This window comes from Protomyces lactucae-debilis, assembly GCF_002105105.1.
Source record: "Protomyces lactucae-debilis strain 12-1054 chromosome Unknown BCR37scaffold_3, whole genome shotgun sequence".
Classification (NCBI taxonomy): Eukaryota; Fungi; Ascomycota; class Taphrinomycetes; order Taphrinales; family Protomycetaceae; genus Protomyces; species Protomyces lactucae-debilis.
The window spans coordinates 1-23,312 of record NW_024467995.1 but is presented as its reverse complement, the minus strand read 5'-3'; the positions used below and the strand labels follow the sequence as shown (position 1 = coordinate 23,312).

Here is a 23,312-nt window from a genome sequence, read left to right as displayed (position 1 = left end):
AAAATTTATGCCGCATCATGATGACCCCGCGCGACTATTACCACTCTTATTAGACACTCTACTACTTGACTTGTAGCCTTTCGGACTACAACGAGCGACGCGCCAACGTAGGCATATCCAGAATTTGCTATCTGCTACAATACATACGCGCGCCAAGGCTCAGGTGCCGTTGCTTCGAAGCCCTTGATCTCTGGTCCCGGCTTGGCTGCATCAGCTCATCCCTTGCTCTCTAATACAATATTTGCTGCATGAACTGCAACCTGGCCGCGTAAGAACGTTGTGCGAACCATCCTGTCGTACACAGTTGGCGAAGGCCTCCTCGCAGCTTGGCCCTTCAAGGCATGACTAAGGCGGCGTTAAGCTACAATGACCTTACGATCAGTTTCAAGAAATGCTCTGGAACTATTCCTCCGCCTCTGGTCGGCGCCAGTGTCTCGGCACTAGGAAGCAAGATCTTCGTGGTTGCTGGCCGCCTCGTGTCCAATCGCCAGATGACAAATGATATTTATGTTCTCGATAAACCGAGTGGGCGATGGGAGCGACTTCCTTCCGGTCCTCAACCGCCTCCAGCGCGGTACTTTCATTCGGCCTGTGCAAAAGGTTCACGCATCTATATCTTCGGCGGTATGGGCGCAAAATCTGGCGCAGAAGGGGCTCTCTGCGTCTTCAACGACCTTTCCTGGTACGATGTTCGCGCTCAGCTGTGGAAGACTGTAGAGGCTTCGCCGGTTCAACCTCCAGCTCGATACGCACATCTTGCTGTCATTACTGATGAGCAGCTCATTGTCATCGGTGGTCAAAACTTGGACAACCACTACCTTCGCGATCTTGCTCGGTTTGACCTCCGTCGACAAGAATGGCTGCCCCCCACTCAAATTGATCCCGAGTTCGGCTCATATCGATCGCTAGCTGTGGCATTGGATACTGTAGATCAGGACAGGCCAAAGATGAGACCTTCATGTGATACGTCTGAGTTGCAAGATTCCGAGCGCGCAGGCCAGGTACTCTTGTTCTCCAATTACAACTTTGCAGATGTACATCGAGACCTCTACAACATCACATCAGGCAACAGTGGAGTCCCTGAGATTACAGACCTTTCTAATCGCCTGTGTGGACAGACTTTGCCACCAGGCCTGCGCTTTCCTTCCGGTTACCGTTGTGGACAGCGTTATCTCGTCGTATCAGGTGTCTACATGCTAGCGCACGATCAAAGCCTTGAATTATGGTTACTGGATCTCGACGACTTGAGCTGGATACCGATCGATACAGGGACTGTCGGTTCCAAAGGTTCTTGGAACAAGGGTTGCTTCTGCGATTACGACAACACCTTCATGATGCTGGGTAACATGGATCGATCATTGGCCGAGGACTACAACCACCGTCAATCCAATTTTGAGCACATGGTCTCATTTGATTTGGAAGCGCATGGTATCTACTCACCTCAACGCAATGACCTGCCGACTGCTGCCATTGAGCTTGGCCTTTCGCAACTAGCCGATGGACTGAATGCCGATCTGGATATTGTGACTCAAGAACGCACGATCATCTCTGTTTCCTGCAGAGTATTGTCAGCCCGTTGGGGCCTCTTTCAAACACTGATTCAACAAGCAGACGAGTCCAGTGATCCTGACTCACCACACAGGCGCACTCGACCCGGCTCGTTGCCCATGAGCACGTACACGAAACGGCACCCATACGGCGATCGGTCGCGATGTTTGTACATGCCATACAATCACGCGACTGTCTCGGCATTCATACGCTTCATCTACAGTGAAACGTTACCGAGCTCTGTGGACACATCGGCGCACAGTACTTGTTCTTTGCTTCTCATGGCCGTCTCTGTTGCCGATCACAATTCGCCAACAGTCGAAAATTTGATTGCGCTGTGCAAGGCGCGATTGCATGGCATGCTCGATGTCCACAATGCGTCGATGATTTACGAGACGTGTACTCTGACACGGCACACTGGACTGCAAATTCGTGCACTGCGACTCATGCTTGCATCAAGGAACGATATCGGGCAACACAATGAAAGTGCGTCCTTAGCATAATTCCGAGGCATTGCAAATTATAGCCGCTATTCAGTGGTTGATATCTCCCATCGCTTTGTTATTTTTAGCAATATATGCTTGAATTCGCTCCATCTGTGCCTTCTTTTCAAGGACCAGCCTACCATGCGTGTGTGATAGAACAATGTTGGATCCGTCTTCTGGGCAGTAGAGAAAGCATCCAAACTCTTGCCAAGCTGCGAAGGCCTCTTCTTTGCCTTTTGCCTGCTGTATACCCGTGAGATAGCATGTGCCGAACGAGTCCTCGAGAAATTGACCCCTCTTACAAATACGAGTGGCAAACACCTTTTGATACGTATCCACGTTGCATAGATGAGGTCTATCAAAGAAGTGCATACATGGCACCAGACCCAGACTCGCTATTCGTTCCATGCTGGGGTCTTTCGAGAATTGATCGAAAACGCCCTGAAAGTTTGCATGAGAGGTGACTGTTGTACTGAGATAACGCTGAGTGCCCCGCGTGATGAAAGTGATGTATTGCACAGCTGATTCTTGTAGCATAATATCAATGAGATCGCCCATACTGTCCAAGCAGCATCTGAAAATCCAATCGTGCTGCAGAACGAGAACTAGAGGTGTGGCAACAAACTTCAGTGCAAGGTGCACGGCCCAGCCGAAGCCCATGCGACGGTCAGGCTGCAAGAAGACCACCCTTGACTTGAACTGCTCGTCTTGAGGTCTCGAGACTGATGCCTTGTGCTCGAACCAGCCTGTACCTACTGGACCAAATAGATTCTTTACCCTCGAAATGTATTCTGGGTATACATTGGCAATTTCTGGAGCAACCCAGCCTTTTTTGAGACGAGATTGCTCAGCCAGACGACTTGGCGTGTCAAAGACAATGACGAGATTCGCTTGCTTCAACACTGCGGGGAGAGAATGTAGGCTCTCCTCGAGGAGTTCAGTCGATGGGCAGGACGGTATCGGCGATGTTGTCAGAATGACCGTACAGGAAGAGGTCATCAGTCAAGATGATCAATCTATAGCTGATGGAATATATGAAGAGGTTCCCGAGGCATGACGAGCTGGTAGCAATGATTGGGCGTGTGCGTTTGGGGTCGATGTTGTCAGAAGCAGCCTTCCTAGCCCATCTGTTTGAATCGCAAAAGAAGCTGACTGCCGAAAGAAAGTTTTCAGATGCGCTCATCACCCATTAAAACCACGTAGCTACAACACCACTACAAACACTTAGTGCTCGTCTATCATTGCTCGTATGACTTCAAAACGCTTCCATATCGAGGCAAAAGGACATGTCGGTGACGCTGTTGAATGTATGCGAACGAAACATTCGCACCTTCGTGCGACCAAAAGCCCACTGATCTAAACCAAAATCTTGGTATTACGGAGCATACAGGCTACATGATAAAACGCTTGATCCTCTAGAAAGCGGAGCAAGTGGTAGGTTTTTGACACAACAAGAAAATATGCGGAAAAGCAGGTCCCCAGACCGTTCTAGGAAGTTTAGAGAATCGCAAGTTCCCACCATGGACGATCGCCAAACGTCCACGAGCAATTGCGCAAGGTAAGGCAGCATGTTTAACGAAAGAATGCGCCAATATGCAAGCCATTGAGATCACCTAGCTTGGCCTTGGAAGGTATCGACTTTGCCAAGATGCTCATAAAATTTGACCTACAGAGGTCTCCGCAACCTCATCTCCAGTGTCGAGACGTGTGTCGTGCTGAAGAAGCGCAAGCCAGCCTGTGTGACTGTCAAGGCAGGCTGCCAAGCCAATTGAACCGTTGTCCGGGCTAAGCTCAAGACCGACGCACAACTTATGCTTTTGGGAGTTATTGGCATTGATTTCAAATTCAAGTGCCAGGTTGACGTCCCAAAGAGGGCTTAGGCTTACGAGCGTGTTGCTGGAGAATTCAAGATACTCGCTGATAAGATGGATGCAAGCACTCTCACAAAACATACAGAGCGCTTCCCGAGTCGAATGATAGCTTTTAACTTGGGAGGACGTTTGGTTTGTCTGATACAGTGACATGTTCTTGTCATCTTGAAGGGGCTCCAGCGCCAGGCTATATGCGATAACTCACTCTCTCCTACAGGCAGGTTTAAGCATCCAGGTTCAAAAGGAAAGTCGACAGTCCTGAAACCGATTGAAAAGTCTGAGGGGTTTGGAAAATAAAGAGCCCAACATACGTGCCAAGATCTATGACGATTGAGCAGCCCAAGGAGCAATTGCAAGAAGCCTGAGATATTGGCCCCCAATCTGAGATCAATGACATTGTAGAGCACTGGTTGTACAAAAGACTCCGTGTGACTGGATCCAGCCGCTGGGATGACTACCAAGGCTGGTCCAATCTTTAGAGATTCGCTGGCTCTATCTGTTGATTCGAGGGATCACTGCGGCTAGTCACTTTCAGTTCTCGAATTGCTTTTGTTCGGCTTATTATTCACTTGGCTTGTACAACGATGAAATGCTATTCGTGGCGTCCCTTCTTGACATGTCCGAGCCTCTCTGAGTTATCCTGTGAAACCTGACGTTTGTGTGTGGACTCCGCATCTTCATTCGTCGAAGCATCTCGCTGAAGACCGTCACTCGTTGACTTGCTCGAGGTGCGCGAGATCAGCTTGCGCATGAATTCCTTGCAGTAGGTTTTGATCTTTACCAACTTTTCCTCACTGAAGGCATCGACACTCGGTTTAGGGCGAGCAATCTCCTTGGCAACAAGAATCTTGACAATTTCTCGTGCACGCTTTTTGACTTCATCCTTGCCAAGCGTCGCTTGATACTTCGACACAAAGTTCGGCACGACTCGGGCAAATGATTTCTCTAGGTCTTTATTCAGCTGGTCTTGAGTTCTTGATGGATGCATCGCTGTGCCCTCTGCGAAGGCCCTCGCTGTTGACCCATTGCTGTTCAATTGGGAAATATCTCGCTTGCTTCTGACTTTCGGGTCATCATTCAAATCCCGAGCTCTTTCCGAAGCCTTCTGTGCTTTTTGCGCCTTGCGAAGTTGATGCTTTCGTGCCCTCTCAGCACGCTGGCGTGCTTCAGTCTCTAGGCGCAACTGTTCATCTGCTTCCTTTGCCAGGGCAAGGTCTGCTTGCTCTTGTTGCAGCTTTCTGGCAGCATCAATGATGGCTTGAATCTCATCTTGAGCAGGGACAGACACCGTTGGAGGACGAGATGGCTGAGTCCGCTGAGCATCCTCAGCAGTCGAGGGTCTAGGTGGACCCTGCCGTCTGATGCCTGTATGACGAGCTCTCTGCAAACGCAGCGGAGCTGCAGGGCCTGGGCTGGGTTCTGAGGGGGATGAACTGGAAGGTGATCCGAGCTGCATGTCTTGTGGAGCCAAATTAGCTGCGGAAGAACCCAGTCTCCGTGGGATACGATATGCCATCTTGAGCTCACCCCACAATTGTAGCAAATCAGTCGCCAATTCCCGTACGGGCTCGAGAGTGCTCTCCGATGTCGCGATACCCTTGACATGCTGCTCGATCTTTGAACTCGAAATCTTGTTTCGCGTCACGCGAGGCCAGGTGTGAAGAACACGAAGGATGAGGGTTGCAATCTCTGAATCAGCATGGTGCTTCTCGAGCTTGGAGCCAAGGGTCTGATAACCATGCAATCTGATGATTGAGGAGTGTATACGGTCGTCTTCTGCCGATAAAATGCGCTCAAGCAATTTCTTGAGCAACCAGCGTTCAGTAGGTAAGACCAAAGTCGCCATGATCTTTGGCACGTCAGACTCCACGACATTGCGCGGGGTCAAAGTATTGACATAGTCTTCGTCATCATCCTCTTTCTTGCGGCGAGCTCGTCGTGGAGCATCTTCCGCGTCATCTGTATCAATTCCCAAAGCTTCCGCAACATTTTGTGGCAACTTGTTTGCCGCTTCTGTCTGAGTTTTGCCACCGATGTACCCAAGGCAATTTGGTTCTCCACAGTAACAAGGCGTAGCTTCTCCACCGTAGCGATCGACGTTGTAGTCAAAGGTCAGCTCTTCGCCGATGATGATATCCCTTTTGCAAAAAATGCCCATCCGCATCTTGCTACCGACGACCCATTTGTCCACATAACAGTTTGGCCTGCACGAGTGATTGATAAAACGACCATACCCACCTTTCTTCGTCGCGTCGATATACTCTCCCTTTTGCAGCATCATAAAGTAGAAGTGCTTCTCGTCCTGATCCTTGTAGTCCTTTTGGCGCTGCCTAAATTTGCGTTCTCCAATGACCTCGCCGACGTACTCGTAGACAAATGACCCACGAAGCAAATCTTGCATGGCTCGTAAACCATATCCCTTCGGACCTGCATCAATCACATCTACATCGGCATACTGTCTGCGCTGGAAACGCTGATTTTGACAACCCTCACCACAATTGCACTCATCATCGAGACACTCAATCGACGTGATGCGGTTGATACAGTTGGATTCTGAGCCACAGGCGCCATTGTAATCTCCATCTATTGTCAGCACAATGAATGTCAATGTTTCAAAACAAACCAAACTCTGGTTTGCAGTCGCAACTCATGATTTCTTCCTGGCCAGATTCGCCCATATCCTTTGACTGATAGATGCAATGTGATAATTCCAAAAATTCAGAAGCAGCAGCGTCTCTAGCACTGGGAGCGTCAAGCCAAAGCTGTGGCTCTGCGGTAGTCTCTTCAGGCTTGACGCGGACACGCTTGATGCGTTTCTCTAATCCAAGTGCATCATCCTCTAGCTGCTTATCATGAGTCCCTGTGAAGCCTTGCACAACCTCTGACTTGAGACTCGGCGTAAGATGCCGGCTTGCGGGCAATGATTCGCACTTGGAAGGATCTGTAGCAGCAGGGGAGCCTGAACTCGGGCTGAGTTGAACGGCCATATCGCCCTGTGGTGAGTCTTGGTCCTTGTCATCTTGCTCACTTGGAGCAGGTTTTATCCTTCGCGAAGCCGACATGCATACGGGCTAAACCTGCCAGAGAGGGTTGTGTGAGCAGTAAGCACGGGTGATGAAGCTTCACTTGTTCTGCCCAGATGTTTGCTGAGGAAGCGAGACTCTGTTCAAAACTACGCAAGATATCGAGCCACTAGATGGCCTCTTGTCCCTGTGAGATTGATCGGCTTGGTCAGCCCTGGATGGTTGAAGTGGTTGTGTAGATTGACAACTGATGAGGGAGCAGCAGGAAAATCACAAAACACGCGCAACGACCATCAGCGCGTGTACGACGCGCCTCTGGGTGGACGCTACGCTTTGACGTCGGACCAGTCTTCCAAGGAGCTATCGAATGCTCTGCACATCTCTTTAATTCAGCTGCAGGCGGCATCTAGTCTTTGAATCTTCGCAACGAGAAGGTTTCGAAGCATCCCCGCACATGCGCCATGAACGACGAGCTGACTTGGGTTGATGTGCAGCATCGAACGTATGGAATCTAGCGATTTTACCTAGCTGACGACCAGATTCACTACATGGCTCAACACACAGCTATCAAAGTCTGATGAACACGTCGCAATCACAAACCTCGCAACAGGACTGAGCGACGGTGTTCACCTCATCAAACTACTGGTATGTGCTGCCTCTCTTTCATTTGGAGCTCATCAATAGGAGAGTATCAGCGAGGAGAAGATCGGTCGATACAATCGCAAACCAAAGCTTCGTGTACAGAAGGCAGAGAATGTCAACATCGCTCTGGATTTTATCCGCTCGAAGAACATCTCACTCACCAACATCGGAGCTGAAGGTATGCAGTGCCCCGGATGTCCATAAACTAATAGGCACAGACATCATTGATGGCAATCTGAAACTCATCTGCGGCCTGCTATGGATGCTCATTTTGCGTTTTACAATCTCAGACATCAATGTGGATGGGCTTACGGCCAAGGAGGGACTCTTGCTGTGGTGCCAGCGCAAAACGCAAGGCTATGTTGGTGTAGAGGTCAGAAATTTCACAACGTCCTGGACTGATGGCCTTGCATTCTGCTCTTTACTGCACAGATACCGCCCCGACTTGCTTGAGTTTAGCAAGCTCGATGCTTCAGATGCAGTTGCCAACATGTCTCTTGCTTTCGATTTGGCTGAGAAGCACATCGGCATACACAAGCTCTTGCGAGTTGAGGACATCTGCACAAGTGTTCCCGACGAGCGCTCGGTGATGACCTACGTTGCCCAGTTCTTCCATGCATTCTCTCATCTTGACAGAGTCGAAGCAGCTGGGAGGCGTGTCGTCGTCTTCGCCGAAACAGTACAATCTTGCTGGACGTTGCAGCACGATTACGAGAAGCGCGCTGCAGCGCTCTTTGAGGCGCTTGAAGAGGTGACCAAGAACTGGCACGCTACTTCTTTCGACGGCACTTACGAGGATGCAAAACACCAATCGACTGCTCTTGTGAATTTCAAAGCCTTGCAGAAGCGAGCCTGGACGCGGGAAAAGCTCAGCCTCGAAAGTCTGTTCGGCGACATAGAGACCAAGTTGAAGACATACAAGATGGCTAGCTACGTGCCTCCTTCTCACCTTGCTGTTCACCAAATCGGTCGCCACTGGGAATCATTCATCGAAGCTGAAGGCATGCGCTCGAGGCTTATCAACAAACAGATGCGCAAGGTCAAAGAAGACCTTAGGATCAATTTTGCCGACAAAGCCAACGATTTTGCAGCCATGCTGAAGACTCTCTCGGTCCACTTGTCAAGTATGACTGGGGAGCTGGACCAGCAGCTGTCAGACACCGCCTATTTAGTCGAGCACATTGCACCACTCCAAGAAGCGCTTGGAGACTTGCACGAAGCGGCTGCCCAATGCGAACGAGCCAATGTTGAAGAAAATGATCACACGATCTACACGTATGATGACATGGAGTACGAATTCAAATTAGCGCACGAAGCCATCACCAAACGATACCAATTCCTGGAGAATCAGATAATCGCCAAGTCAAAGACCAACATCACTCCTGCACATCTCGAGGAGATTGATAATGTGTTCCGCCACTTTGACAAGTCCAGCTCCAACAAGCTCCAGGAGAACGAGCTTGTTGCTGCCTTGGCCTCTCTTGGACTTACGTACGACGACGCGGAAATGCAAAATATCGTCGCTGAGATTGGGGACGAGTCTGGTAAAACTGGCTGGGAGGGCTTCTTGAATTTCATGATTGACGAGCTTGAAGATCAAAGAACCCCTGAACAGGTGCTTTTGGCATTCAGGGAAGTGGCCGACTCAAAGGCCTATGTCACTGAGCTTGATTTGCGTTCGTCTCAGCTGCCAGAGTCTACCGTAGACTTTTTGGTCAAAAGTCTTCCGCCAGTGCCTTCGACCGAGCTCGAGCCGGAAGACACGGGCCAAATTGGGCTTGATTATGTCCAATTCATGGAAGGCTTGTTGTTCAAGGCTGTTCATACGACTTAGACCATACAGCGTAAGCGTGTTGCTATAGAGCTGATATCCATGGGTGACCATCTGGTCGAGCGTGTGACCCAAACAGCCTCGCCAGAACTCGCGTTGACTGTTTGGATGCCATTTGAGACGAGCGCAGCATTCGTGCGAAAGACTTGAGCTCCTGGGAGCTGCATTCGGCATGTCAAACACCGTGAGTACAACGATCATCGAGGTCCCGTTGCGCGGTGTAGACGATGTAGTCACAATTGATTGCTCGGAGCTTCCCGATGATCCACGAGACTTGTGTCAATTGCTCTCAGGCGAAGAAGCGCATCCTAAATACTGGATAAGACTTGCGGTATGTCTTTTTTACCTAGAGAAAGTCATGCTGATGATAGGCCGAGTACAGAAAGGCAGCTCTTACCGACCATGCCATTGACATCGTCAACGAAGGACTCAAAACCAATCGGGTCCAGAGTGACCGAGACTTTAGAGCCCAATTTCATTCGCTACTTGCGACGCTCTACATACAAAAGTCGCGAATCTCCTCGAGCGGACTGAGCAAGCAGGAGCCAGATGCGCGAAATAAAGAATATTGGCAACAACTGGCAACGCAATCGATCAACGACGCATCGAGACTCAATCCAGACTCGGTATCTAGTCTGATCTCGCGAGGAGTCTTATCTATGATGAAAATTGATGGCGATAGAGCCCTCGAAGAGGCCAACAAGCAATTTGACGCAGCGCTCAAGAAGAATACCCGCAATTTATTCGCTATGCTTGGTAAGGGACGTATCATGTACGCCAGGAAGAACTTCAAAGTGGCTCTTGGCTGGTTCCAAAAAGTTCTGGCAGCACAGCCAAAGTTCCGACCGGATCCTCGCATCGGCATAGGTCTTTGCTTTTGGCAGCTCAAGATGTTGGAGGATGCCACACTCGCTTGGGCACGTGCGTTGGAGCTTGATCCAGAAAATTCAATAGTCAGTGCGTTACTTGGCATTGCGAGCGTCACTGAGGCCTTTCAGCACGTGGGCGATGCAAAGAAATTCCAATCCCTTTACACTTCTGGTTTGCAGCTTGTTCTCAAAGCCTGGAAAGCCGCAGAGGTACCTATTGCTGGCGTAGTACTGGCTTCCTACTACTTCTCGAAAAGGAAGATTGATGGTCTCGTGCAAATTACGGAAAGAATCCTCAATCACACAGATCTTGCAGCTATCCGAGGAGACGCTTTTCTTTGGATAGCTCGCGGACAACACGTTGTTGAGGGGCACGACAAAGCAGCTCAATTTTACCAACTAGCTAAGCAGCAAGAGCCTGACCTTTTACTTGCCTCGCTGGGCATCGCACAAACGCAATTGATCCGCGACGGGGTGACAGATGCCAAGCTCATTCTCGAAGGCATTGCCGATAGGCATCCAAAGTGTGTCGAAGTGCTTTCTATGCTTGGCTCCATCTACACGCGCGAACTGGCTGATGCCAATTTCAAGGGCGACAGGGCTGTTCAAAAGTCGAAAGCCCGCGCTATGCTCGACAAGGCGATCTCGCTCATTGCCGATAGCCCCAAGCTGTCTTTCACGGATGCTGACCTTCACTTTGGCAAGGCGATGCTGCTCGATGAGGACGATTCATTGAGCATCATTCGAACGCTCGAGCAGGCTATTGAAGTCCAGGCAAGTCTTGACCTTACGATCTCGCCTGAGCTGTATAACAATATGGCTGTTGTCCATCATCTCGACGGCAATTATGACCTTGCGCACGACTTGTACAAGCGGGCCTTGCAATCTTGTGAAGAGCCGTCAATCGACTCAAATGACAGGCTGAGCGGCCTTCGAACAATCATGTCGTACAATCTTGGCCGATGTGAAGAAGATGCTGGCAAGCTCAGCGCCGCTCGGGCTAGTTATCAGAAGCTCATTGCGCAATATCCTGATTACGTTGAAGCACGAGCTAGGCTATGCTTCATGGATATGAAGGAGAACTCTCAGGTCGATGTGCAGACAGAGCTGGATATGCTGCTTGAAATCAGTCCACGCAACACCGAGGTACGAGCCCTTTATGGTTGGTACCTCGGACGCCTGCCCAAGGCTAAAGGTCTTCATTACAACGAAGATCCGGAGCGTCGACACTTCAACCATACATTGAAGCACATCGACAATTACGAACGGTTCTCACTGACAGCGCTTGGCAATTTTTACATTCGGCTTGCTCGCTCAATTCGTCCAGATTCTGACCAATTGAAAGAAGAGCGCAGGAAGCACTATGACATGGCGACCAAATTCTTTGAACGCGCTTTGCATTATGATAAAAATAATGCATACGCAGCGCAGGGTCTCGGCATAGCTTTTGCGGAACACAAGCAGCCGCAAAAGGCGCTCAATATATTCACCAAAGTGCGAGAGACTCTCCGAGATGATTCAGTCATTCTCAACATGGGACATTGTCTGGCCGAATTACACCAGCATGCCCGTGCAATCGAGTGCTACGAGATCGTTCTGAGCAATTGCCAGGGTTCAGCCGCGCTGTCGATTTATCAATGTCTGGGCCGCACTTGGTGCGCTCGTGGTCGTGAGGAACGCAGTGCGGAGAGCCTTCGCGAGGCACTCAAGTACACTCGCGATGCCGAAAAGCTATCTCCGGCGCCTGCCGTCAAATTCAACATTGCCTTCATCCGATTCCAGATTGCTGATGTGCTGCGACAGACACCAGAAGCGGAAAGGTCTGTTGCAGATTTGGAGGATGCAATTGCAGGCTTGCAGGCTGCCATCGTTGCTTTCACACAAATTGCAGACTCTCCTCAAGCGCCCTTCCCGAAGGAGGAGATCAGGCAGCGTGCAACAATGGGCAAAAACACGACTGTGCGCCAACTGGAGAGAGAACTACAAAAGCAAAAAGATTATGAGAGCAAGAACTCTGCAAAGGTCGAGCAAGCGCGGCGTATGCGGGAAGATGACCGGAAGCGCAAGGAGCAGATTCGCGAGGAAGCGCGGCTTGCCGAAGAGTCTCGCCAAGCCGCATTGCGTGAACAACGCCGCAAGATGCTCGAAGAAGCGCGTGCTTGGACAGACAAGCGCAGACTTGAGGATGAGGAGAATGAACAGCGCAAATTTGAAGAGCAAGAAGCGAAGCGGAGGCGCGTCGAGCGTCGCAAGGGCAAGAAGAGCAAAGGATACGACATTGCTGGCAGCTCTGATGACGAGGTGCCAAGGAAAACGGCCGAACGTCAACGGAAGCGAGGTCCAAGGCAGTCCAAAACTGTGGCTGCCAGCGAAACCGGTAGCCCAGGACCTGATCAGTCTGATCGCGGCGAGAGTCCAGAACGGACGAACAAGAAGCGAAAGCTCTACAAAAGTGCCGCAATCGTGGATTCTGATTTGGACGACGATGACGATGATGCCGCTTCAGCCCAAGCGAGTCTGGATGCTGGCGCGGAAAATGCACCGTTCAACTAGAAAAAGGCTTATGATGCCATAACCCTCTATATCAAGCAAAGCACTGATGGCTACGACCTGCCTCACATAGCTAAGCCGCACCCAATTTTGGCGCCTGCGCGGGCTCCATTCCAGACTATGAAACGTCTTTCAAAACATCGCAGTAACGCGGTCGCGCACACTAGCTTGGATGAGTACAAGGAACCTCATGAAGCAGAAAATTGTGAAAAGCGCGACACGGCCTATCTGGAGAAATTCTGATGACCAGCACCCCTGAGGGATGCCATCAAAATCTCTTCTACCTTTGTGGTCTACGACTCCAAGAATTGTCCATAGATCAAGATGCTCACGCGAATGAACGCTAGGCTGCGAACTGCGCCAATTTGTTCCACCGCACACAAATTTACAAGTCGACGGTGGCCCAAGACAGCCATGGCTTATGACTTATGCTGTTGGAAATATTGAAGCCATCATAGTATCATGATCATCACATTGCACTTAGGGTGCCTTGCTGGTATCTTGGACGACCAATACTGCCGATGCGTGTCGATGTTCTCGTAGAGCATGTGGCGACACATATCTTCGCGCCTGAGGATAAGCTGGACCGAAGCTTGGACCGCAAGATGGGTGCCAGCATAGCATCTATTGGCTCGCACTCCGCTGGGACCTTGTCAGCTGATGTCCAGCGCAAGGTAAGCAAGACCATATGCGCCGGCTGTCATGTTGCACTAGACGGCACAGCCGACCTGGTTAACGCGAAATCTTTGCGATTCACTTTGAGATCGCTTGTCCAGCGGATGGCGTTGAGATGTGTAACCACAGATCTTCGCAAGGACTTTCATGGACCGCATTGTAGGGCGATGGCGGATCCTAGCAGCGGCAATACGATACTTTGTCAGCTATGTGATGTGCTGGCCTTTTGTCCGCAGTGCGGTGCGATGTTTCGTGTGTTGCGTGGTGCTTGTCGTGCCTGCGTGTCGTCGTCTTGCTCATGGTGTGGCGCGGTATTTCGTGTGTTGCGTCGTGCTCGTCGTGCCTGCATGTCGTTCTCGTCGTCAGTCTTCTGCTGCTCAGCCTCTACCTCTGCCAGGCGCTCGTTGTGCCTCGATTCTCGTTGCCAGTAGGCAACCGTTGCGTTGTTGGACGTCATCACATACGGCGACTTGCAGGTTCTTGGCACGATGCTGAAAGATGGCAATGGAGATCTAGTTCGCTTGTGCCCTGGCAAGCGACGGACAGTCTCAATCAAGATGACGGACTGCCTTCCTCAGCTCGGCATGGTCGTGTTGTTTCCAGCAGACGGGATTGCCTCGCGGGTCCTTGAGTAAGTCATATGCGTCCTTGTAGTGATGAGCAGCGCCGAGAATAGCAATCCACTGCGTGTTGGTTGCCGCGTTTGTTGGCCACAGACACCGAACTTTGCGAGTGGATCAACCAGCTGGGGTGCAACTCGATGCAAAATGAGCCTTCACGCTCAGAATCGTCTATTTGCTCAGGCTAGCGCAGAAAGCTAGATTGCTTTTGATGATGTACGCGCTCCCTGCGACGCCCGAGCCAGGCCGAGTAACGATGTACTATGCGCTCGAGAGACCCCTCTGGCTTCGCTATCAGCCCACGGGTTCGACCTATTCGAGAGACTCGATCCTGAATTTGGCGTCAAGCACGGCCCTTAGGTCTAGTGCGAGCTGATTTGTGAGCTGACACGCCGGCTGATCATTGTCGGTCTGGCGATTTGTGCTTGTTTACGCTATTATCACTGAATCATCAGTGCCATCAGCATGTCCAGAAAGTCCAAAACAAGAGTAGGGTCGAGGGCAATATACCACCACGCAAGCGTCGTGCGGTGGAGTAGTCGAATCAATAATTGACCGATACGCCAGAAGAAGATTACATGCGACGCTGTGAACACAGCGATACTCGAGGCATGTCCGAAGGTCGAGAAGCCAGCCAGTTCCCGGTCCCTTCCTCCACTTCGATGACGGGTTGCAGCACAGATAATTGCGACCAAGGTGTGTCGTTGCTGCCTAACGGACGAGCTCCGCGTTTCATAGCAAGTGCGATAGGCGCGCGCCAGCTTCTTGCTAGCATCTCCGGCTTCGGTCAATTTCAGTACCGGCGTTCCGATAGAGCCTTTGTCTAGCGAATACACATCAGATTTAGGCCGCGCCAACAAGTCTTGCCGAGCTGGTGATTCCATGGTCTCGAACGTTTCGTCCAAGGGCATCGACAGCTCCCGCAGATCGCTGTGAATTTGCTCTTCGGTGCTGACCGCTTGAAGCTGGGAAATTCAATGCTTTCGAGCGCGGGGCAATCCAGGAGGACAGTAAACGTATTCGGCGCCTGCCAACATAACTTAGGCGCAAGGGTCGCGCGTAAGCACAACGGCCTTATGTGGAGGTGTAGGATCGTGTTGAGCCAGAGCGGTGTCTCTGCTGAGTCAACTATCAGATCTACGACAAGGAAATGTTGGCTGTCGCCACCGCCTTCAGAACTTGGCGCCAATATCTGGTAGATTCTGCTCATCCTACCACCGTCTGGACATCCCACAAGGACTTGGAGTTCTTCACAACATCAAAAAAACTCAATCGCCGGCAAGTTCGATGGTCTGAGCTGCTCACTCACTACAGCTTCAAGGTTGCGAACCGGCCTGGTCAGGGCCGAGGACTCTCGGATGTTTTGCGCAGGCAACTCTAGAGCGTGAGAGTTGTGCTCATGAGTTGACAACGCCGGCCTTAAAAGGCCAGCGCACCCCATAATTGAAACACCATCGCAATCGTCATCGTGTATGCATTTTGCTCAACTCCCTAGCCCAAGTCTCCGTCACCGATTCACGTGGCGAGCCACGGCCACAACGCTGCTCACGTGTTTCCTTCTGCCTTTGCTGACGCTGCTCGCTGTAGGCCTGCCTCGCCCAGGCCTATCTTGTCTCTTGCTCGTGTCTCGCTAAAGATGGACATTCCCCAGGCGTCTCCTTCTCCCCAATCAACACCATGGACCAATTGTGAGTCTTCGTTCTCGTCGTTGCATACGCGTTTTACTACTTCTCTAATCAAGACGTCCGTCAGAAGCACACATTCTGGACTTTCATGCGCACAATTGCCGTCAATTACTTCCTACCTTTGCTCGTTTTGATGACGGCGCTCGTCGCCTCGAGCTATCTGTCAACCTAGTAAGTGGTTCAGCAACGACAAGAACCCTGCTTACCACAGCCTTCCTTCCTCTGATTTAACGAAGGCCGTTCTGGAATTGAATAAGTCAATCCAGAAAATGACCGCCATCATTGCTCGTCGAGCTTGATCGCGCCTTCCGATCTTAGTGTGCCTAACCTGCTCCTCTGCCTTCGTATCCCCCGCGTCTTTCCCAGGAGGACTTCTGTGTACACGCAGCACAGTGTAGACAAAGCACGCTCACTGACGAGCCAGTCACTGAATGGACAATCTTGCAGGCACAGCAAGATCGGAAGTTGACGTCAAGCTCGACGAGCAATGATGGCGGTCATGTTCTGGACTGACTTATCCAAGTCGAGGACGGCCTCCGTCAAGTCAGACGAAGGAAGGTTGTGGTTAGCAGGGTTCCTTGTCGTTGCTGAACCACTTACTAGGCTGACAAGTAAGTCGTGGCGACGAGCGCCGTGATCAAAACGAGCACATGGAGGATGTAATGGACTGCGACTGTGCGCATGAAAGCCCAGATATTGTTTTCCTGACGGACGTCTTGACGAGGGAGGTTAGCAAATCGCGTATGCAACGAGAAGAACGAAGACTCACAATTGGTCCATGGTGTTGGTTGGGGAGAAGAAGACGCCTGGGGAACGTCCATCTTTAGGGAGTCGCGAGCAAGAGAAGAATGCAACGAACAAGGAGCGAAACTGCGACAGAGGACGTATCGCTGCTGCAGGGTAGAGACGATCAGTTTGAGATAGGTGCCATAGAGCTGGTAAGCTTGTACATGTGAAGCGGTAGCGAATGCATGGCGAATGGCTGATGAACAGAGCTTGTACTACTAAGACACGAACGTATTAAAGGGTGTTACTGTCGTTATTGCTACGGGAATGCTGTGCTGGCACTTTGTATTGCTACGGGAATGCTGTGCTGGCACTTTGTAGAGCACGCATTGGCGGTGTCGCACGCTCAGAATTCCCAGCGCACAACACTTCCACTGGTTCTGTATCCTCTCTGTGCGCGACTTACAAGCAGAGCGTTCCGGACGACGACGAAGACAAGATATGTAGACGTGCCAGATGCAGCGTTGCTTTGACTCAACATTGAAATAGGCGATGCCGAGACATGACGCTGCAGTGCAGGTGAGATGACAATGTCGTTGCGGAGGGTTGGCGATTATGCGTGCAAGCGTGTAGCGTATCGCAGACAAAACCGTTGCGGAGAAATGGGGATGATGCATAAGAGGGCGTGGCGTGGCGTATGGCTCTGGTTTGGCGGTGCGAAGATATTGAGAAATAATCGTCCATTTCCAGATCAGGGTTAAGAGTTGGTCGCATGTAGCTGGCATAACGTCGCTGGAGGCAAAGCGCTTTGAGACATTGCTGGAGGAATCGAGGCGTTGCTGGATAAAACAAAAAATACTGAGGCAATTGCTTGGAGTGAAGAAGGGATGTGAGCCACGATTTACGAGTACAAGCGGTCCCGTGATAATGAGTGCAGAAGTAGCGAGAAAATGCGTTGCGTATGCTTTGATGGTCCATACTGAAATGCGTTGGGTATGCTTTGATGGTCCATACTGCGACCAGTGCGAGTCGGAAGTGCCTTGCGAGCCAATTCGACGGCCGCAATCAATGAGCGAGCAGGAAAAGGGGTCGATGACATTGCGTATGCTTTGATGGTCCATACTGCTGTTGTGTTGAGACGTTGATTGTTTCAGGAGCTCATTGATGATGCGACGATCAGGGGCCCAAGCTGACACGCTGGCAGGTTGAGGACATAAGTAGAGCGGCTGCGCTGCCTTTAGTCTAGCAGAGGACTAGTAAACTCAAGAGGTAGTATGAGCCTTGCACTACCGCGCGCAATCGAGCCAACAGAACGGGTCAAGGAGCACCGCGTTGAGGCATTCAGCGGCATTCAGCTGATCCAGTACAACGGAGACTTTGCAAAATGGCGAGTCTTCAAAGACAAGTTTGAGGCTGGTGCACAATTGACTGGAGTGTTGGACTACTTGAAGAAGCCGAAGAAGGAGATCTCAGACTGGTCTGAGGAGAAGGAGATGGTGGCGCGAAGGGCCATCATCACGTCGTTCGCTGACAAGGTATTTGAGACGATCAGCGAGTCAATGGTCACCACCCCAGTCGATGAACTGTACGCAGCCTTGTGCGTGAGCTGCGTCATCAATACCTCGCAGCGCATCAAGGAATTGAAGAGGGACCTCTGGGCTCATGTTGCAAACGAGGGCGATGAACTGTACGCAGCCTTGTGCGTGAGCTGCGTCATCAATACCTCGCAGCGCATCAAGGAATTGAAGAGGGACCTCTGGGCTCATGTTGCAAACGAGGGCGACGACATCAAGGTGCACTTTGCCTTTGTGGATGGGCGAGTTGCTGAGCTGCGAAGTGCCGAGCATCATGTAACCAATGCTGAGCACATTGACTTTTTGTTGGATGGGCTTCCAGCCGTCACCGCCTGGAGCGCCTTCCAGAACGCATACCGAGCCCGCGTCACTGAGACCACGAGGGTGGACCAGGTCCGCCAAGACATTCGGCAACAAGCGGCAGTGCTCGCGAATGATGCACAGAAGCAAGCCAGCGCCCAGGCACTCTTGTCGCAATCGTCTGGTGGCAGGGGAGGTTGGAAGCGCAACGCTGGTGGCCAAGCAAACAAGAGCACTGGTCGAGGCAGTGGACCCAGTTGCTACCGATGCGAAGAGTTCGGCCACATCCGAGCAGATTGCCCCAAGATGCTTGTCGACAAGCCCGTAGAGGGAGGTAGTGAAAAGAAGTTTGTCGCTTGCATCGCTCCAGAGACACGAGTGAACGAGACCGCCACTGCGCTGCATGCCTATGGCTCGACGAGCGCTGAACAGCAAATCTCATGGGCTGTCGACAGCGGCGCTTCTCACCATGTGGTCAGCTCGATAGATCTCGTCCAGCCAGGCTCTTTGCGATCCGGCCGTGGACCTCGAAATGTCAGCTTTGGCAACGACACGTCGGAGGTATCGGAAGGGTTATGCACAGCAATCATTCCGACTATTGACGGCCCTTTGGAAATGCCTGATTGCATGTTCGTGCCAGGCCTCAGCTTTAACTTGCTGTCTGTCGGGGTGCTTGCTGGTATGGGCTATCAACTATTGTTTGATGAGAACAAGTGGCGCTTGATGTCAAAGCATGACGGCCGAACAGTGGCGGAAGGGCCGAAGCGCGAGGGTCTTTTTTGGCTTGATACACCTGATTCGTCGCGTTTACTGCACGCCAAAGCAACAGATGTGGAGCTTTGGCATAGGCGACTTGGTCATCCGGGCATTGTTTCAATGTTGCGCCTCGAGGATATGGTCACTGGCCCAGATATTGGAAAGCTTACGCCAAATACTGCGGATTGTACGGGTTGTCAAAAAGGGAAACAGCCAAGATTGGCGTTCCCGAAAAAGTCAGAGTCTCGTGAAACAAAGCTCTTGGGTCTCGTGCACAGCGACCTTGCTGGCCCATTCGTGCCATCTTGGTCGGGCAAGCGCTACTATGTGACCTTTGTCGACGATGCGAGCCGGTACACACATGTCTACTTTATCAAGCAGAAGTCCGAAGCATTCGAGAGATTCAAAGACTTTCAGCATGAGGTCGAACGACAAACTGGACAGAAGCTGAAGATCCTGCGCAGTGACAATGGCGGCGAATATGTCAGCAATGAGAATGACAGATACCTGCGAGAGATGGGTATTGTGCATCAACGCACTGTGGCCGAGACACCTCAGCAGAATGGCGTTGCAGAACGAATGAACCGCACGATCAAGGACCATGCAAGTGCAATGCTTCATGAGGCTGGCTTGAAGGACAAATTCTGGTCCTACGCAGTGCACACTGCTGTTCATTTGTGTAATCGCTTACCCACTCGAGCTCACGAGAGCATGACGCCATACGAAGCCTGGAAAGGTATCAAACCCGACGTCTCCTACTTGCGTGTATTCGGCTGCCGCGCTTGGGTGCACACACAGCAGTCAAAGTTGAAAACGTTTGTGTCCAAGGCAAGTGAAATGATTTTTGTTGGCTATCCGGACCAGGTCAAGGGATACCGCTTCTGGGACCCAGAATCCAAGAAGGAGCGTGTATCGAGGGATGCCACGTTTGTTGAGGACCAATTTGGTCGCAAGGGGATACAAGAGCAGGTGGAGCAAATGGAGACAGACGACGATGAAGTGCGTGTCGCTCCGTTCCTTGGCTCTGTGACTCATGAAAGCGAGGTGGAGGCAGAGATTGACGGCAACGCAGAAGGCGGTGAAGATGGCGACGGACGTGGTGATGACCAGAACGAGGATGCCAGCAACACAGGAGACGGTGAAGACGGCGACGGACGTGGTGATCACCAGAGCGACGGCAGTTTTGGCATCTCGACAAATTTGGACGACAATCTCTCTGGCCTCAGTTTGGCAGAAGGGGATCTCAGACTTAGTGACGGCGAGGAGGTGGAAGACTTGCAGCAGCTTCAGTTTGGCGGAGACGCAAATGGCAGTTCAATCGACGACGTAAATTTATTGGAATCGCTTGACATCGACGACGACAATTTGGCACTCTCTCCAGTGCTCGGTGCAGTGGAGGACGGCCCACATGATCATTTCTCGGATGACGATATCAACTTGCTTTTGGCCAGGGCTCGTGACCTGGCTCAAGATGATGCACAAACTGATGTCAGTGCCTCTGCTTTGATGATTGCGGCATTGACTGACGCACACCCTCATCCAGTCGGCAAGGATCCAAAGGACATTGTGACGCCAAAGAATAGACGCCAAATGCTCAAAAGTGACGAGCGTGACCTCTGGATCGAGGCAGAGCAGCGAGAGATTGCAAACTTGCTGGAACGCGGCACTTGGGAACTCGTCGATACCGAGCCAGGCCAACCAGTAATCGGAAACATGTGGCGATACAAGCTCAAATTGAACCCAGATGGCTCGATCGACAAATTCAAGGCGCGCCTTGTCGCGCACGGGGACCAGCAAGAGGAGCATGTTGACTTCTCGGAGACCTTTGCTCCCGTTGCAAAGTTCACCACGATTCGCACCCTGCTAGTCATTGCTGTCAACAAGGGTTTGAAGGTCTGGCACATGGACGTTGTTGGCGCTTACTTAAATGGATACTTGTCAGAGAAGGTCTTCATGCACGAGCCAATTGGCTATGAGAGTGGAAATGGCGCTGTTTGCCGTCTCAAGCGCACGCTATATGGTCTCCGACAGTCTGGTCGCGAGTGGTATATTGTCATGTCGGAGTTCCTGTTGTCCTATGGATTCCTGCGATGCGAGCATGAGCAAGGCTTGTTTGTTCTCAGAGGTGGAGATATTCGGCTTGTCCTCTATGTCGACGATCTATTGATGATTGCTGAGAACGACAGCGCCCTGGCTGATTTCAAACAGGCATTGTCAACAAAGTGGGACATGACAGACCTTGGTATTGCCACACAATTTTGTGGCATGGAGCTATCCTACGCTTCTGATGGCAGTATCACCCTGAGTCAAGCACGTTACTGTCGGGAGATTTTGAAGCGCTTTGGACTCGAGTCTTGCAATGGTACACACACACCAATGATGAGCGGCCTATCGCTCTCTCAAGCAACATGTGATCCCACACCAGCCGAACGAGAAGAGATGGCAACCATGCCGTACATGGCCGTCATCGGGAGCTTGATGTACCTTATGACCGCAACACGACCAGACTTGGCACACTCCATGGGCGTCCTAAGTCGTTTCATGGCAAAGCCGAGTTATGAACATTGGCGGGCAGCGAAGCAACTCCTACGCTATGTGCAGCACACGAAGGATGTAGGTCTTGTCTTCAAGAAGGGCGACTTGGATGTGCACGTGTACTCAGACTCCGACTATGCCGGCGACCTTGACAACAGCAAGTCAACCAGTGGGTACATTGTCATGCTCGGCCCAAACTGCGTTTCTTGGAGCAGTCGGAAGCAGGAAGTCATTGCGCAGTCTACAACGGAGGCAGAGTACATTGGGCTGGCCAACGCGACAAAGGAGCTCGAATGGGTCAAGATCATCGTGCAACACCTACTGCACGACTTCAAAGCCACCGATGCGCGCTTGACATTTCACATCCATGGCGACAATCAGGGTGCTATCGCCTTGGCAAATGATGCTCGCTTCCACACCCGCACCAAGCACATACGGACGAAATATCACTTTGTGCGAGACTGTGTACGGCGTGCTCGCATGTCACTCGGATACGTTGCTACTGGAGACATGATTGCAGATCTGACAACCAAAGCACTAGGTCGGCAGAAATTGCAAAAGTTCATGGCAATGCTCGGCCTTCGTCGCAAGACTAGCTAGCCTCATGGACGACAATGAGCTAGGTGGAGTGTTGTGTTGAGACGTTGATTGTTTCAGGAGCTCATTGATGATGCGACGATCAGGGGCCCAAGCTGACACGCTGGCAGGTTGAGGACATAAGTAGAGCGGCTGCGCTGCCTTTAGTCTAGCAGAGGACTAGTAAACTCAAGAACTGCGACCCTACACGTAATAAATATACGTGACTAACGGAGGCGTTGACGTGGAGACGTTGACGCTGACGGTGTTTTTGCTGTGATGGTCCATACTGCGACCAGTGCGAGAAGGAAGACTGTTGGACTGGGGACGACTATCCCGCTGCACCACAAAAGCTCTCAAGCATTCGGATACAGGGTCAGTGCTCCATATACCATTGCACCTGCGCACAACACTTCACCTGATTCTATATCCCCTCTCGGATCATAGCTTTGCGTCTATCAACACTGCGCCTAGCTTCCTGAGGTCTACATGGAGATCTATCGTCGACCCATGCCTGTGACCCCGAGCCTTCGCGACAGCAGCATTCGATATTTCACTGTCCCCATCGAGACTCGAACTTCGGATTGACTCATGCACCTGTTGGACTGGGGACGACTATCCCGCTGCACCACAAAAGCTCTAAAGCATTCGGATACAGGGTCAGTGCTCCATATACCATTGCACCTGCGCACAACACTTCACCTGATTCTATATCCCCTCTCGGATCATAGCTTTGCGTCTATCAACACTGCGCCTAGCTTCCTGAGGTCTACATGGAGATCTATCGTCGACCCATGCCTGTGACCCCGAGCCTTCGCGACAGCAGCATTCAATATTTCACTGTCCCCATCGAGACTCGAACTTCGGATTGACTCATGCACCTGTTGGACTGGGGACGACTATCCCGCTGCACCACAAAAGCTCTCAAGCATTCGGATACAGGGTCAGTGCTCCATATACCATTGCACCTGCGCACAACACTTCACCTGATTCTATATCCCTCTCGGATCATAGCTTTGCGTCTATCAACACTGCGGCCTAGCTTC

General features: G+C 51.4%; 8 protein-coding genes across 8 annotated transcripts; 5 read left to right on the top strand and 3 right to left on the bottom strand.

Moving 5' to 3' along the window:
- The first annotated feature begins 1 nt into the window (after nt 1).
- BCR37DRAFT_203478 (uncharacterized protein) lies at nt 2-2,066 on the top strand. Its single transcript, XM_040866371.1, has one exon. It carries the CDS (start codon nt 342-344, stop codon nt 2,049-2,051), a length of 1,710 nt encoding a protein of 569 aa, XP_040727262.1. The 5' UTR covers nt 2-341; the 3' UTR covers nt 2,052-2,066.
- Nucleotides 2,067-2,081: 15 nt separating this feature from the next.
- Nucleotides 2,082-3,032, bottom strand: BCR37DRAFT_390877 (uncharacterized protein; the record flags this gene model as incomplete). Its single annotated transcript, XM_040870925.1, has 1 exon — nt 2,082-3,032. One exon carries the CDS (start codon nt 3,030-3,032, stop codon nt 2,082-2,084), a length of 951 nt encoding a protein of 316 aa, XP_040727261.1.
- Nucleotides 3,033-4,496: 1,464 nt separating this feature from the next.
- On the bottom strand, nt 4,497-6,891 carry BCR37DRAFT_385575 (uncharacterized protein; the record flags this gene model as incomplete). Its single annotated transcript, XM_040870365.1, has 2 exons — nt 4,497-6,487; nt 6,528-6,891. 2 exons carry the CDS (start codon nt 6,889-6,891, stop codon nt 4,497-4,499), a joined length of 2,355 nt encoding a protein of 784 aa, XP_040727260.1.
- Nucleotides 6,892-7,211: 320 nt separating this feature from the next.
- Nucleotides 7,212-9,457, top strand: BCR37DRAFT_376599 (alpha-actinin). The gene is made up of 4 exons (XM_040868630.1): nt 7,212-7,429; nt 7,467-7,572; nt 7,612-7,747; nt 7,788-9,457. Exons 1-4 carry the CDS (start codon nt 7,389-7,391, stop codon nt 9,401-9,403), a joined length of 1,899 nt encoding a protein of 632 aa, XP_040727259.1. The 5' UTR covers nt 7,212-7,388; the 3' UTR covers nt 9,404-9,457.
- A 142-nt stretch (nt 9,458-9,599) lies between these two features.
- Nucleotides 9,600-12,756, top strand: BCR37DRAFT_337496 (uncharacterized protein; the record flags this gene model as incomplete). The annotated part of the gene is made up of 2 exons (XM_040867263.1): nt 9,600-9,731; nt 9,772-12,756. Coding segments are annotated over 2 exons (3,117 nt in total), but the record flags the coding sequence as incomplete, so codon positions are not given.
- Nucleotides 12,757-13,081: 325 nt separating this feature from the next.
- BCR37DRAFT_203380 (uncharacterized protein) lies at nt 13,082-14,240 on the top strand. Its single transcript, XM_040866368.1, has one exon. The coding sequence runs from the start codon at nt 13,341-13,343 to the stop codon at nt 13,923-13,925; it is 585 nt and encodes a 194-aa protein (XP_040727257.1). The 5' UTR covers nt 13,082-13,340; the 3' UTR covers nt 13,926-14,240.
- Nucleotides 14,241-15,744: 1,504 nt separating this feature from the next.
- Nucleotides 15,745-16,165, top strand: BCR37DRAFT_376596 (uncharacterized protein). The gene is made up of 3 exons (XM_040868629.1): nt 15,745-15,802; nt 15,856-15,970; nt 16,011-16,165. Exons 1-3 carry the CDS (start codon nt 15,751-15,753, stop codon nt 16,096-16,098), a joined length of 255 nt encoding a protein of 84 aa, XP_040727256.1. The 5' UTR covers nt 15,745-15,750; the 3' UTR covers nt 16,099-16,165.
- BCR37DRAFT_376594 (uncharacterized protein) lies at nt 16,088-16,795 on the bottom strand. Its single transcript, XM_040868628.1, has 2 exons — nt 16,569-16,795; nt 16,088-16,514 (listed from the first exon to the last, which is right to left on the bottom strand). Exons 1-2 carry the CDS (start codon nt 16,577-16,579, stop codon nt 16,271-16,273), a joined length of 255 nt encoding a protein of 84 aa, XP_040727255.1. The 5' UTR covers nt 16,580-16,795; the 3' UTR covers nt 16,088-16,270.
- Nucleotides 16,796-23,312: the final 6,517 nt, after the last annotated feature.

Coding starts and splice junctions, on each gene's coding strand:
- BCR37DRAFT_203380 (XM_040866368.1), top strand. CDS start 13,341: ATGCGTGTCGATGTTCTCGTAGAGCATGTGGCGACACATATCTTCGCG.
- BCR37DRAFT_376599 (XM_040868630.1), top strand. CDS start 7,389: ATGAACGACGAGCTGACTTGGGTTGATGTGCAGCATCGAAC. Junction 7,430..7,466: donor GTTGATGTGCAGCATCGAAC/GTATGGAATCTA, acceptor GCTGACGACCAG/ATTCACTACATGGCTCAACA. Junction 7,748..7,787: donor CACCAACATCGGAGCTGAAG/GTATGCAGTGCC, acceptor TAATAGGCACAG/ACATCATTGATGGCAATCTG.
- BCR37DRAFT_376596 (XM_040868629.1), top strand. CDS start 15,751: ATGGACATTCCCCAGGCGTCTCCTTCTCCCCAATCAACACCATGGACC. Junction 15,803..15,855: donor ATCAACACCATGGACCAATT/GTGAGTCTTCGT, acceptor TCTCTAATCAAG/ACGTCCGTCAGAAGCACACA. Junction 15,971..16,010: donor TCGAGCTATCTGTCAACCTA/GTAAGTGGTTCA, acceptor TGCTTACCACAG/CCTTCCTTCCTCTGATTTAA.
- BCR37DRAFT_203478 (XM_040866371.1), top strand. CDS start 342: ATGACTAAGGCGGCGTTAAGCTACAATGACCTTACGATCAGTTTCAAG.